The 14136-nt window shown below is 48.3% G+C and overlaps 1 protein-coding gene across 3 annotated transcripts in view; it reads right to left on the bottom strand.

Annotated features, from left to right (window-relative positions):
- Positions 1-10555, bottom strand: part of NFAT5 (nuclear factor of activated T cells 5) — a 221864-nt gene extending 211309 nt beyond the window's left edge. For 2 of the 3 annotated variants that reach the window (XM_063945450.1, XM_063945453.1), the window contains exon 1: positions 10158-10554. In XM_063945450.1, the coding sequence (XP_063801520.1) occupies positions 10158-10248 (91 nt within the window). In that variant the 5' untranslated portion in view covers positions 10249-10554. Of the gene's footprint in view, positions 1-10157 lie in introns of all 3 variants that reach the window. The other variant, XM_063945452.1, reaches the window with a different exon arrangement.
- Positions 10556-14136: the final 3581 nt, after the last annotated feature.

Below are 14136 nucleotides of genomic sequence, written 5' to 3'. Positions count from 1 at the left end.
TAACACCACGTTAAGGTCCCATGGTGCCACTGGAGGCACAAAAGGAGGCTGTATGTGCAGCACTCCCTTTACAAAAGTCTGGACTTCTGGGAGAGAAGCTAATTCCTTCTGAAAGAAAATTGATAGGGCCGAAATCTGTACCTTAATGGAGCCTAATTTTAGGCCCATATACACTCCTGTCTGCAGAAAGTGGAGAAAACGGCCCATATGGAAAACTTCCGCAGGAGCATTCTTGGTTTCACACCAAGATGCGTACTTCCTCCAGATACGGTGATAATGCTTCGCCGTCACCTCCTTCCTAGCCCTTATCAGAGTAGGGATGACTTCTTCCGGAATGCCCTTCCCAGCTAGGATTCGGCGTTCAACCGCCATGCCGTCAAACGCAGCCGCGGTAAGTCTTGGAACAGACAGGGCCCCTGTTGCAACAGGTCCTCTCTGAGAGGAAGAGGCCACGGATCTTCTGTGAGCATTTCCTGAAGATCCGAATACCAGGCCCTTCGAGGCCAATCTGGAACAATGAGTATTGTCTGCACTCTTTTTCTTCTTATGATTCTCAATATCTTTGAGATGAGTGGAAGAGGAGGGAACACATAGACCGACTGAAACACCCACGGTGTCACCAGGGCGTCCACTGCTACTGCCTGAGGGTCCCTTGACCTGGCACAATACCTCTGCAGCTTCTTGTTGAGACGTGACGCCATCATGTCTATTTGAGGAAGCCCCCACAGACTTGTTATCTCTGCCAAGACTTCTTGATGAAGTCCCCACTCCCCTGGATAGAGATCGTGTCTGCTGAGGAAATCTGCTTCCCAGTTTACTCCCGGAATGAAGACTGCTGTTAAAGCGCTTACATGATTTTCCGCCCAGCGAAGAATCCTGGTGGCTTCCGCCATTGCCACTCTGCATCTTGTCCCGCCTTGGCGGTTTACATGAGCCACGGCTGTGACGTTGTCTGACTGAATCAGAACCGGTAGGTCGCGAAGAAGATTCTCCGCCTGACGCAGGCCGTTGTATATGGCCCTCAATTCCAGTACGTTGATGTGTAGACAAGCCTTCTGGCTTGACCACAGTCCCTGGTAGTTTCTTCCTTGTGTGACTGCTCCCCATCCTCGGAGGCTCGCGTCCGTGGTCACCAGAACCCAGTCCCGAATGCCGAACCGGCGACCCTCTAGAAGGTGAGCACTCTGCAGCCACCACAAGAGAGACACCCTGGCCCTGGGGGACAGGCTGATCTTTTGATGAATGTGTAGATGGAACCCGGACCACTTGTCTAGAAGGTCCCACTGAAAAATCCTCGCATGGAGCCTGCTGAAGGGAATGGCCTCGTAAGATGCCACCATTTTCCCCAGAACTCGCGTGCACTGATGGACCGACACACCTTTCGGTTTCAACAGGTCCCTGACCAAGTTCTGGAGTTCCTGGGCTTTTTCCACCGGGAGAAAAACCCTCTTTTGTTCCGTGTCTAGAATCATGCCCAAGAAAGTCAACCGGGTCGTTGGAACCAACTGTGACTTTGGTAGATTGAGAATCCAGCCGTGTTGCTGCAGCACGCTTAGGGAGAGTGACACGCTTTTCAGCAATTGTTTTCTCGATCTCGCTTTTATCAGGAGATCGTCCAAGTACGGGATAATTGTGACTCCCTGCTTGCGCAGGAGCACCATCATTTCCGCCATTACCTTGGTGAAAATCCTCGGGGCCGTGGAAAGCCCAAACGGCAACGTCTGAAACTGGTAATGACAGTCCTGTACAGCGAATCTCAGGTACGCCTGATGAGGCGGATATATGGGGACATGAAGGTATGCATCCTTTGTCTAGTGATACCATAAAATCCCCCCTTCCAGGCTGGCGATAACCGCCCGGAGCGATTCCATCTTGAATTTGAACCTTTTCAAGTACAGGTTTAGGGATTTTAATTCAGAATGGTTCTGACTGAGCCATCCGGTTTCGGGACCACAAACAGGGTCGAATAGTACCCCTTCCCCTGTTGAAGTAGGGGAACCTTGACAACCACTTGTTGATGACACAGTTTTTGAATTGCAGCTAAAACTACCTCCCTTTCTGGGGAAGAAGCTGGTAAGGCCGATTTGAAAAACCGGCGAGGAGGCATGTCTTCGAATTCCAGCTTGTAACCCTGGGATACAATTTCCATTGCCCAGGGATCCACCTATGATTGAACCCAGACGTGGCTGAAGAGTCGAAGACGTGCCCCCACCGGGGCGGACTCTCTCAGTGGAGCCCCAGCGTAATGCGGTGGATTTAGTAGAAGCCGGGGAGGACTTCTGCTCTTGGGAACTAGCCGTAGCCGGCAGTTTTTTCCCTCTACCTTTACCTCTGGCAAGAAAGGAAGATCCCCGACCTCTTCTGGACTTATGCGATCGAAAGGACTGCATCTGATATTGTGGCGTTTTCTTTTGCTGTGAGGAAACATAAGGTAAAAAAGTAGATTTACCTGCAGTAGCTGTGGAAACCAGGTCCGTGAGACCTTCCCCAAATAAGTCCTTACCCTTGTAAGGCAAAACCTCCATATGCCTCTTTGAGTTGGCATCACCCGTCCATTGGCGGGTCCACAGGGCTCGCCTGGCAGAGATCGCCATGGCGTTGGCTCTCGAACCCAGCAGGCCAACGTCTCTCTGAGCATCTCTCATATATAGCACTGCGTCTTTAATGTGACCCAAGGTCAATAAAATGGTATCCCTATCCAGGGTATCAATGTCAGCTGACAAGGTATCTGTCCAGGTTGCTACAGCGCTACAAACCCAAGCCGACGCTATTGCCGGTCTGAGCAAGGCACCCGTATGTGTATAAATTGACTTCAAGGTAGTTTCCTGCCTGCGATCAGCAGGATCCCTGAGGGCTGCTGTATCTGGAGACGGTAGCGCCACCTTTTTGGACAAGCGCTTTAACGCCTTGTCTACTCTGGGCGAGGATTCCCACCGTACCCTGTCCTTAGCCGGGAAAGGATACGCCATAAGAATTCTCTTGGGAATCTGCAGTTTCTTGTCTGGAGTTTCCCAAGCTTTTTCAAATAACTCATTCAGCTCATGAGATGGGGGGAAGTTACCTCAGGTTTCTTTTCTTTAAACATGTGTACCCTCGTGTCAGGGACAGAGGGGTCATCTGTGATATGCAAAACATCTTTAATTGCAATAATCATATAATGAATACTTTTGGCCACCCTTGGGTGTAACCTCGCATCATCGTAGTCGACACTGGAGTCAGACTCCGTGTCGGTATCAGTGTCGGCTACTTGGGACAGTGGGCTTTTCTGAGACCCAGAAGGGCCCTGTGACACAGTTAAAGCCATGGATTGACTCCCTGCTTTATCTCTGGACTCTGCTTTGTCCAACCCCTTATGTAATAAAGCCACATTTGCATTTAAAACATTCCACATATCCAACCAGTCAGGTGTCGGCGTTGCCGACGGAGACACCACAATCATCTGCTCCACCTCCTCCCTAGAAGAGCCTTCCGCTTCAGACATGCCGACACACACGTACCGACACCCCCACACACTCAGGGAAATTTCTATCTGGAGACAGTTCCCCAATAAGGCCCTTTGGAGAGACAGAGAGAGAGTATGCCAGCACACACCCAGCGCCAACTGACACTGGAAACAATTCCCAGATAAACAGCGCATATATATATATATATATATATATATATATATATGACAATATACACTCACTGCGCCAATTATAAGTGCCCCCCCCTTCCTCTTTTTGCCCTCTGTCACTGTGTTCAGCAGGGGAGAGTCCGGGGAGCCAGCGTCTTTGCAGTGTACTGTGGAGAAAATGGCGCTGGTTAGTGTTATGGTACCAAGCTCCGCCCCCTCAGCGGCGGGCTTCGGTCCCGCTCAAATTTGCAAACACTGGCGGGGGATTGTATATCTACTGCCTCCACAGCCTATATAATATATTAGCCAGTCCTAGAGGTTTATCATTGCTGCCCAGGGCGCCCCCCCTGCGCCCTGCACCCATCCGTGCCTGCAGTGTGTGTTGTGTGTGGGAGCAATGGCGTGCAGCGTTACCTCAGAGAGGAACTGAAGTATTCTGCAGCCTTTGAAGTCTTTCTTCTAATACTCACCCAGCTTCTATCTTCCGGCTCTGCGAGGAGGACGGCGGCGCGGCTGCGGGACGAACGGCTAGGGTGAGACCTGCGTTCCGACCCTCTGGAGCTAATGGTGTCCAGTAGCCTAAGAAGCAGAGCCTATCACTTAAGTAGGTCTGCTTCTCTCTCCTCAGTCCCACGATGCAGGGAGCCTGTTGCCAGCAGTGCTCCCTGAAAATAAAAAACCTAACAAAATTCTTTATCAGAGAAACTCAGTAGAGCTCCCCTGTAATGCACCCAATCTCCTCTGGGCACAGTCTTAAACTGAGGTCACTCAAATATAATGATGATGAATGGTGCAGTTGCATGTCCTAGGATGTCATGTCGCAGCTTCTCCATAGGTAACGCCTGAGCCACATCTAAGAAATCCAGAAGAGCCCAACACTACCCGGGACCAAAATTAGAACTGGCTCTGCAACTACTAAACCCACCAGAATTGATCGTTCCAGGGCCTCAGTAGCAGCAAAACTCTGACAGGCCTGGCTGTGCTTCTATGGCAGCACACCTGGAGACTGCTCAGGGCACACTAGTGCCCTGAGCACTAGTGTGGAGGTATGTTATTAACTCCTCCGTTAGCATTTGCAGGTATAGTTCTTTTTCACTAATAGAATGCACTGTATGTTTGTAGTACATGCTCACCGTACCTGAATTTACAGATCGGGTGTAGTATGAGTGGCCGGCGATCCCGACTTCCGGTATACTGACAGCTGGGCGAGCGCTATTGAGCCCCTTGCGGGCTCGCCACGCTGTGGGCACGCTATTTATTCTCCCCCCAGGGGGGGTCGTGGACCCCCAAGAGGGAGAATATGTGTTGCATGCCGGCACCGGTATGCTGCTTGCCGGGATCCCGGCCGGCGGAATACTGAAGACCACCCTACAGATTGGTGGCTGTACTTGTTCCCAGGTAAAATAGGTAAAGCAGGTGCTTTCATTCTCAACGTTAATAATTTAGCTGTTTCTTGGATCGAATGCAAATTTAATGAATCAGTGTGTGAGCTGGACACTAGCAGGGAAATGATACCTTGTTAGAGGTTTTCTCACTTTCTTCTCATTACCCGGTTGTCTGGCTGCAGTGAAATTACATTATTCTAGTCAGATTTATTAATGACTAGTTACCTGCCCGTCAAATTGCCGGAACAACATCACAGTAATGTCAGCGCCAGTGGCTGTGCATGCCCGAATGGAGCAACAATTTAATTGCTCCATCGGGCGCCATCTAGTGGCAGCTGGACCACAAAACACTTCAATTTCCCCCATAGAGTTGAGGAGCAGCGTTAGCCTTTTATTATATAGAATGTTCATCCAATACCTTGCTGCCTGTTAAAGTCCAGATTTTGTACTCTTTATCAATACTATCTATTCCTGATTACAAAGAACTTACTGTCATTGATTACAAGTGTTTGGCACCTCAGTTAATAGCTTATCAATAATATATCAATAATACATAAGGTTCTTTGTGCAAAAAAAAGTTCACCCAAGTATATTTTATTAAATATATAACTAAATTATTACAGCAGCAGTAAGGAGAGATGGACGCAGATCGCTACATATTAGATTGTGGACGCATCGGAACTACAGTTGACCCCTGGCAGCGCAGCCCGGCTGTGCTCCCAGGCGGTTAGCCACCATTTTATTAATCGGAGCGGCTGCGCGTGACATCATGCAGCTGCCTCGGAACCGGTCCTGGCCCGCCCCCCCCCCCCCCCCTTAATGCCACGTTGCCGCCCCGCGAATGCCTGCCATGGTCACATTCATCGGGGATGCGACCGCAATGTGTGTGCCTGCACAGCCGTGATGCGCATTTCGTCTCCATCGGTAGTCTGATTGCAGAGTCAGATATATCACTGAACCTATTATACATGTCCGTATACAAATAAGCAGAATTGTGAACTTATGGGTTATTTGGCTTTGTTAGGAAACCAAGAAAAAAATATATATTAGGCAAAACCATATTGCACTGCAGGTGGGGCAGATGTAACGTGTGCAGAGAGAGTTAGACTTGGGTGGGTTATTTTGTTTCTGTGCAGGGTAAATACTGGCTGCTTTATTTTTACACTGCAATTTCGATTTCAGTTTGAACAAACCTCACCCAAATCTAACTCTCTCTGGACATGAAGCATACCTCCCAACATCTGGAGGCTTTAATTCGGGATCCCATGCTCGGCGAAGCCGCATGCCTCTGAGAAGGGGCGTGGTCTGTTGAAAAATGGGCGTGGTTTCATGTTAATGCCTCCCATTTTCGTCACAGTGGGAGGCACGGCCAGCACTCTGTGAGCTGCTGGCCATGCCCCCAATCCCCCTGGCTCACTGGAATAGATGCTGTGCGCATGCGCACAGCGTCTATTCACCGCTGCTCTGCTCTGAACTAAGCAGAGCAGCGAGTGATAGGGAGCCTCCCAACTGCCCTCCCCCACCGCGGGACACTGCGGACCGCGGGAGGGACAGCAGGACAGACCCCCAAAAAATGGGACTGTCCTGCAAATATCGGGACAGTTGGGAGGTATGCCGAAGCATAATCCCCGATCAGTGCTGGCATTGGGGGGGAGAAGCACGTCACATCGGGGCTAAAAGGATTGCTCCCATCGATACATTGACCGCAGGTAATTGGATACCTCCCAATGTGTGAAATACACAATAAAACTCAACATGATGCAATTTAAGAAAAAGTAAAGACATATATGTAATGTGCCTTAGCCTATGATGCTCCTTTAAAGTATATCAGATCAGACAGCTATCTGCTGTTAGCACTGTGAGTGATACATTGAACTAGCAGCACACAAATTATCTCCTCACATCTCTTCATAGTACTGAGTTTCAGCTTGGAACACGTCAGTGGTTTTAATCACAAACACGGCCCTGTCCAGATTTTATCTATCAGTCTGAATGTATCATCGACAGTCTCATGTGATGGTCTTTACGTGAGGACATTGCCAAATTATTTGTAGGTGCAGAGCAAGAGACTCTGACAGAAACTGGCGTGCAGCTATTGTAGTAGCATATTGCTAATTGTAGGTAATTAACAACATCCAAAACAAAAATAAAAAACCTGTCTGTCAAGTTGCCTGTTATTGTATGTTATAAACATGCCACTGCCCTGGCAGATGCCGAAACATCTCTTATGTAGGGACCCTTTCACTGAACAGATTCTCAATGCCCAAGGTCTGTCTGCCCAGATGTATTGCCTCCCATTATTAGATAGGCGAGTCAGGAAGTTCACTGGCATTTGTTATGGGGGTCGCTCGCTTTAAGAAACATGTAAGAACTTGCTCCACCAAGAGACTGGGCCGTGCTCAGGGGTGTATGCAGTTGCACACATAGCTTTGATCTCGTTCACAGTGGACTTGGGAAAGTATGCTGAGTCAGCCGCTGCCTTGTGCAGAGAGACACCCATTACTGGCATTTAACATCCGCTGCTACAAAGGGCCTGACTCAGAGATGGACACAGTAGCTACAGCCTCTGCCACTTTGTACGCAGCAGCTGTGGTAAAATATGCTTGGTGAAGGGCGTCATCCAGGAGAGGGGGCATTTCTGTCCGCGCCTGAAAAGGGAGCATGGCCACTTGTGTGGGGGCGTGTCCTTGTGACACATCTCCAATTCATCACTCTTGGGGGCATGCCCAGCACTTACGGAGGTTTCCGGGCTTCTCCCAAGCTCTCCACTTACTGTGAATAGATGCTGTGAGCGTCTATTCACCAGCAGTCAGTGATTTACAGCAACATTTCCCACCCACGGGACACTGCGGCCCGTGACTGTGAATGTCTGAGGGCAGGCTGATTCTGCGTGGCGCTGCAATAAGGGCAGGATGCATTTTGCCATTTTAAAATCGATCAGGGCGCGCCTCTAAGCTGAAACAACCTAGCGGGAAGACTATAATGCTGCCTTGTGTAAATTGACTCAGAGGATGCAGCATTGGATCATGTACATTGGTCATGTTAGTAACCCGTAGGTCACGCTGCATCAACACACCCAGTAAATTGGGCTGATATCCCCCCCACCCCCATTTTCTGTAACGTTGGCCGTCACCATACTTTCTCTACCCCCAGGGCCACTTAATGTCTGTGAGGGCCTCTGGGCAGAAATCTTGTGGGGACCCCTGTCAATAAAATTATGAAAATTATATATTGGCAGTGTTATACAAAAATAGGAATTTAATACCTAGCGGTAATTCCTTTTCGCGTAGTCCGTAGTGGATACAGGGGATCTTGTACTTTAGTATTATGGGTATAGATCAGGTCCACTGGAGCCTGGCACTTTAAAACCTTTAGTGTGTGTATATGTGTGCTGGCTCCTCCCATCTATGCCCCTCCTACCATATTCAGTCTAGGAAAACTGTGCCCGAGGAGACGGACATACAATGAGAGAAGGAATAGGACAACAGCGGTGAGGCAACAAGCCAACACACAACCATAACCAAACTGAGGGCACTAACCAGAACAGAGGATAGTTACACCAACCCAACCAGGATAGCACGGCTATCCCAACAACATAACGGGACTGCAACGGCGGGCCAACCAAAAATCTACTCAGGTAAGCAGTAATCGAAGCACTGAGGCGGGCGCCCAGTATCCACTACGGACTAGGAGTAAAGGAATTACCAGTAGGTATTAAATTCCTATTTTCTCTAACGTCCTAGTGGATGCTGGGGATCTGTACTTTAGTAACATGGGGAAGTCCCAAAGCTCCCAGATGGGTGGGAGAGTGCTGAGACCCCTGTAAAACCGCCTGACCAAACTAAAGGTCATCCTTGGCCCACACAAATTTGTGTGGGTCAGCAGGATGTCAGCTCTAGCTCAGCTTCGTGAGACTGCACTGCAAAGAAGATCCTCGGCAGCCACTGTAAGGAAACAGCTGATCTGCCGAGGAGAACTGGAGTGGAATCAGCTAAATGCTGTACTCCGGTTTTTGGTTAGCAGTTGTGGGGGACTCGTATGTGTGGGGGCCCCAGGGTGATCTCTGTCGCCCTACCTATAATCCAGCCCTGCCTGCTCCAAGCGACCGGTGCATGTCAATCGTTTTGCTGCTTAGGGTGCACTGTGACCATTGTTGCAGACACAGATACTGCACATGCACAGTACAGGTGCTGCCCATGCGCAGATTGGCATTCATCAGAAATGTATGTAAACCATTGGGTTTGCATATATCTCTAAATTAGGTAACATCGGACGCACATCGGTCGAAACTTCAAAGGTCAAATCAAGTCTAGGCTGTCTTAGGCAGAGCGGCTGTTCTAAGACACCGGGGCCTCTCCTGCTGTGTATGAATGCCTAGTGGATGACCAGTCAACACCCATAAAATGGTCCCGACGTGCCTGTTTTTTTTTTTTTAGCCGACCCCTCTTACCTCCCCCAAATGCTGACTACCTCTCAATAACTCCACTGCGTCCGACATTGCATGTACCTCTGATCCAGGTCCATAGTGAGCTAAAGCAGGACTGAAAATAAGCACTATGTAGTATAAAGTCTTATAGGAGGAGGCCGTCTTATCGCCCACTATAAGTCATTCTTCTGTAGAAGGCCTTTTGCAAGGGCTTAGTTTATATGGTAGCCTGGACAGACCACAGATGGGAAAGCCAAACAGATTTGATGTGTCATGAATATTGCAGCAGTGCACAGGTTTGAGTCAGGCCCTCCAGCATGTATTTCTATTAAAGACTATCTCACGTCACCCATTCATGAAAAAGCGCACAGGCCATTGGACATCGGGAATCTAATCTGTCAATATAAAATCTGGCAAAGAGTTCACATACAGCATACTGGCTGTTTATATATAGCGGAGACCTTAGTTTAACAAGGAACTGGGAGAAAGTTGAAGAGGGCAAATAGAGATAACTACACTATGGTTTGCTATAATGCACAAAACCCCCCTCTATAAAGATCAGAGATATGTAAGCACGATACGTAAAAGCTGTACCTAATTTACAAAATGGAAAATATTACCTTGTCACCTCTGTTAAAAGAAAATATATTGCAAATGAATAGGGAAGATAAACTTTTTACATCAGCTTTGTAATTTCTCTTGTGTATTCATTGTGTTATATGCAGCCTCTTACCTCTCCGTCTCACTCCAGCAATAAGTCCATCGTGTCGCCATCGACTTGCGAGCCGCGGAGCAGTATAGATGTCCTCAGAGAGGGAGCACATAACGCTGCTGACTCTCAGGCCACTGGATGCTTCTTTAGCTCCTCTGGGTCAGAGTAAGGTTCAGGAATCAATAAGAGTCTTTATGTTGTCTCTGAAATACAGGAACAGCAACCCCTTCAGCTTCTCACGAACAGATTCCTGATCGCTTCGTCTAGCTTGGCATTTGCACAGTAGCGATGTGTTAAATCTGCACTGCCCTCACTATACTTTGGATGCAGAGAGTCAGATGTTGGTCCGAGTAGGTCACACGACCGCAGCCTCACAGTCTCTCCTGCCGGCATGCAGCAGCTTCTAGTAGCAAGTAGCTGGGGATCATTAAAGAGGATTCCTATCTGCTACTCTGCCTAAACCTGTCTGGCAGCTTACAGGCTGTGTCCTTCCAAGTCAAACACTTTGGTCCTTTTGTCTTTGCTAAAAATTAACTCCTTGCAAAACACTGTCATTGCCAAGTGAGGCTCCCTGGATGTCAGCTGTCAAAAAGCCGCTCAGTGGGGGTCATTCCGAGTTGATCGCTAGCTGCTGTTGTTCGCAGCGTAGCGATCTGGCTAAAAATCTGCATTTCTGCGCACGCGTATGGGCCGCAGTATGCACGCGCAAAGTACTTTCACACAAAACTATGCAGTTAAACACAAGGTCGAGCGACGCTTTTCAGTCGCTCTGCTGATCGTTGAGTGATTTGACAGGAAGTGGGTGTTTCTGGGTGGTAACTGAGCGTTTTCCGGGAGTGTGCTAAAAAACGTAGGCGTGTCAGGTAAAAACGCAGGTGTGCCTGGGGAAACGGGGGAGTGGCTGCCCGAACGCAGAGCGTGTTTGTGATGTCAAAGCAGGAACTAAACAGACTGAAGTGATCGCAAGGTAAGAGTAGGTTTGGAGCTACTCAGAAACGGCATGAACATTTTTTTCGAGCAGTTCTGCTAACTTTTTCGTTTGCACTTCTGCTAAGCTAAGATACACTCCCAGAGGACGGCGGCCTAGCGTTTGCACTGCTGCTAAAAGCAGCTAGCGAGCGATCAACTCGGAATGAGGGCCAGTAGTGGTCTGTTAGTACAAGGGGATAACTTTGCCCAGACTTTTTAAAGAGCAGTGTAGGTAATGTCCAGGGTATGTCCCTGACCAAAAGCTAACTGTGAAGACTGATTGTGGCCCATTTTAAGGAAGAATCACAAGTTCACATTGAGAAAAGTACAGATAGAACTCGAGTAGATCAAGGGTGAGCGATTATTTCATGGGGGGGGCGGAGGCAGTTAACAAGTTTTAGTAAACTGATCAAGGCCACATGCTCCAGGCTTATTATTTAGCATTTTCTCAAAACTCCCTTAAAACTGAGACGCACACTAGAGGGTTTCTGCAGCAGTGCACAAGTAGCTGAGATGTAGTCATTGAGTTGCACGGCAGTGCAAATCCATAGCAACCCTGTCATGGCCACAGGGGATGCTGCTAAGATCAGTCCCCATTTCCTGTCAGGCCGCTTGTGAGGGTACAGCGTGCATCGGCAGTCCGGCTGCGTGCTCTTTGCATAGCCGTAGTAGTCACAATAATTGAGGCCGGGTTCTCTGAGTTTGATGCTCCTGCCAGTATGGTAGCATGGACGACAGCATTTTGCTTAGTGTCAGCTGACCAGTCTCTGACCAATTCCATGTAGCCTGATTGTCAGCTGACACTCCCAGTTAATCCTGTGTCACCAAGGGGTTTAAAGCTTCCTCCTTCTCAGTGTTCAGGTTGCCAGTGCCATAAGTCACACAGCTCTGTGTGTGATCTTTGAAGTGGTGTGCCTCCTGGTATTCAGCTACTGCACAGTATCTGCGTTCTCTGAGCTTTTCTATTTTCTACCTGCATTACCAAGGGATTATTCAGTGTCATCATTCTAGATCCAACCCGGTCAGCACTACGCTCCCATTACAGTCACCATCGGTTCCAGTCCAATAATACAAATACCATTGGTTCCAATCTGATAGTACAGATATCATTGGTTACAGATGGAGCCACGCTAATTATGGCTCCATCTGCAACTGAGGCCAGAGTCAGCCGGAGAAACTGCACCTGCTACAGGACTGGTGCAAGTGTAGATTGTACACTGATGGTAGCGTCTGAAGAATCCCCAGCGGTGTTACAGCATGCAGAGATGCTTGAAGTGGGCTGGGAGATACCAGCATTTGCACATACTCCCAGACACTTCTCCCGCATCAGACGCAAGAGCGAACGCAGCTGCGGCCATCTCCGAATCAGGCCCTTTAGTGCTGCTCAAGTGAAAAAAAGTTGTCACTCTTGTAACATTTTTAACATCTTTGTACATGAGTATTGAGTTTAGGTAATCCACATTCACTGCTGTACTGTAATAGAAAGCAGGGTATCTCAATTGAAAATAAAAATGTGTGTTTTGTAATACATTGGGTGACTTGGGTGTGGTATATTGTATCCACATTCATCATGTCAGCATGAAAATGTTGGGATCACATGGGGCGTGTTCCTACACTTCTCCAACCTTTACTCTCAAGATGTGTGGCTTTTTATACCAAAAAAACAGAGCAGGCCGCCACAGATGCAACAAAGAGGCCAGGAAATCTTCATCCTCTGTCAGACATCCTGCATTCATCCCTCCCCCACAACAGCGACCACAAGTGTCTGTTTTGGGACACTGAGGCTGTCGCCACCCCCTCCCTACCCCCAAACGCCAGCAGGTTGCCAATCACTGACAGTCTGATGCCATACTGCGTTGTATGTCGCAGACCTATACTGGATATGCACAGTATGGGACCGGCACATGCGTAAAGTATCAAACATCAGTACTTTGTGCTGTGCACAGCAACTTTATCCACGTCTGAATAAGGCCCACTACATACTTGTCTACTTTCGACCTGACTGCTCCAGGTGGAAACAGCTAGGTTGGCTCAACATTGGGTGTGGTTTCAAAAAGGGGGGGCAGTCTGTGGGCGTGGAGATGTGATTGCGTCATCACGCCCCCGTATTATCGGCATTGTAAAGCGGGGGCATGGCTAAGATGACGTGATTCAGTGCAAATTGCGTCATTGCCCCTCCCACTTTTCCTCTGGTAGTGGGTGGCACCAGGGGTGAGAGAGGGACAGTGTGGGGTGTGCGGGGGTGTAAGCTGCATGCGGGAGATTTGCCCACTTTTCTGGGTGGCCGAGAGTGCCACCCAATTTTCGGGAGCCTACCAGCCATTCCGGGAGAGTAGACAAGTATGGCCCACTATCTACTGTCGGGTATGGTGATTTGGACAACATAAATCCTTCACCCTTTATAAATATGCTATTGGCCCCATAATTCCAATATCTGCCAGTTTAATAGTAGTGTTATAAAGTTCTGTGATATAAGTGCTAGGGCATAATAATGTCATTAGGGATGGTCCCCCCAATTTAAAAAAAGACAAGCAATATATATATATATATATATATATATATATATATATATATATATCATACTATTTAATCAAAGGCAAAGAGACTTTGACACTTTTTGTCAAACTAATGTGTGAAGTTTGTAAATTAAACATTGAATGCACCAAACTTGGGGTATATTAAGAGAGGAGGGGGCCTATGTGCAGTCTCCAGTCTGGCACTGTGCATGTGCAAATCACTTGGAAGGTGGGATACTATTTTCCCAGTGATTTGTGCAGGACTCCAGAGAGGTAAGTACTGAAGAATATGAGTGCAGGGTGTGCGATGGGGGTCCAGGGGGCCCCACAGCGTACACCCAGCACCCATTTCAGATACACCATTGCAACTAAGACATTTTACAGGCTTCTGTACTGTCGCTGGTCTGGTATGGGTTGCAGCAAGTAGCCTTTTGGACATACAAAGTATTGAAATGTGATTTGAAGAAGACAAAAATCCACACCGTAAACAGACAGTGTATTTACCATACTTGCCT

The sequence above is a fragment of the Pseudophryne corroboree genome, chromosome 11 (genome assembly GCF_028390025.1).
Source record: "Pseudophryne corroboree isolate aPseCor3 chromosome 11, aPseCor3.hap2, whole genome shotgun sequence".
NCBI lineage: Eukaryota > Metazoa > Chordata > Amphibia > Anura > Myobatrachidae > Pseudophryne > Pseudophryne corroboree.
Note: the sequence above shows the minus strand (reverse complement) of the source record. Positions and strands in the feature narration are given on the sequence as shown.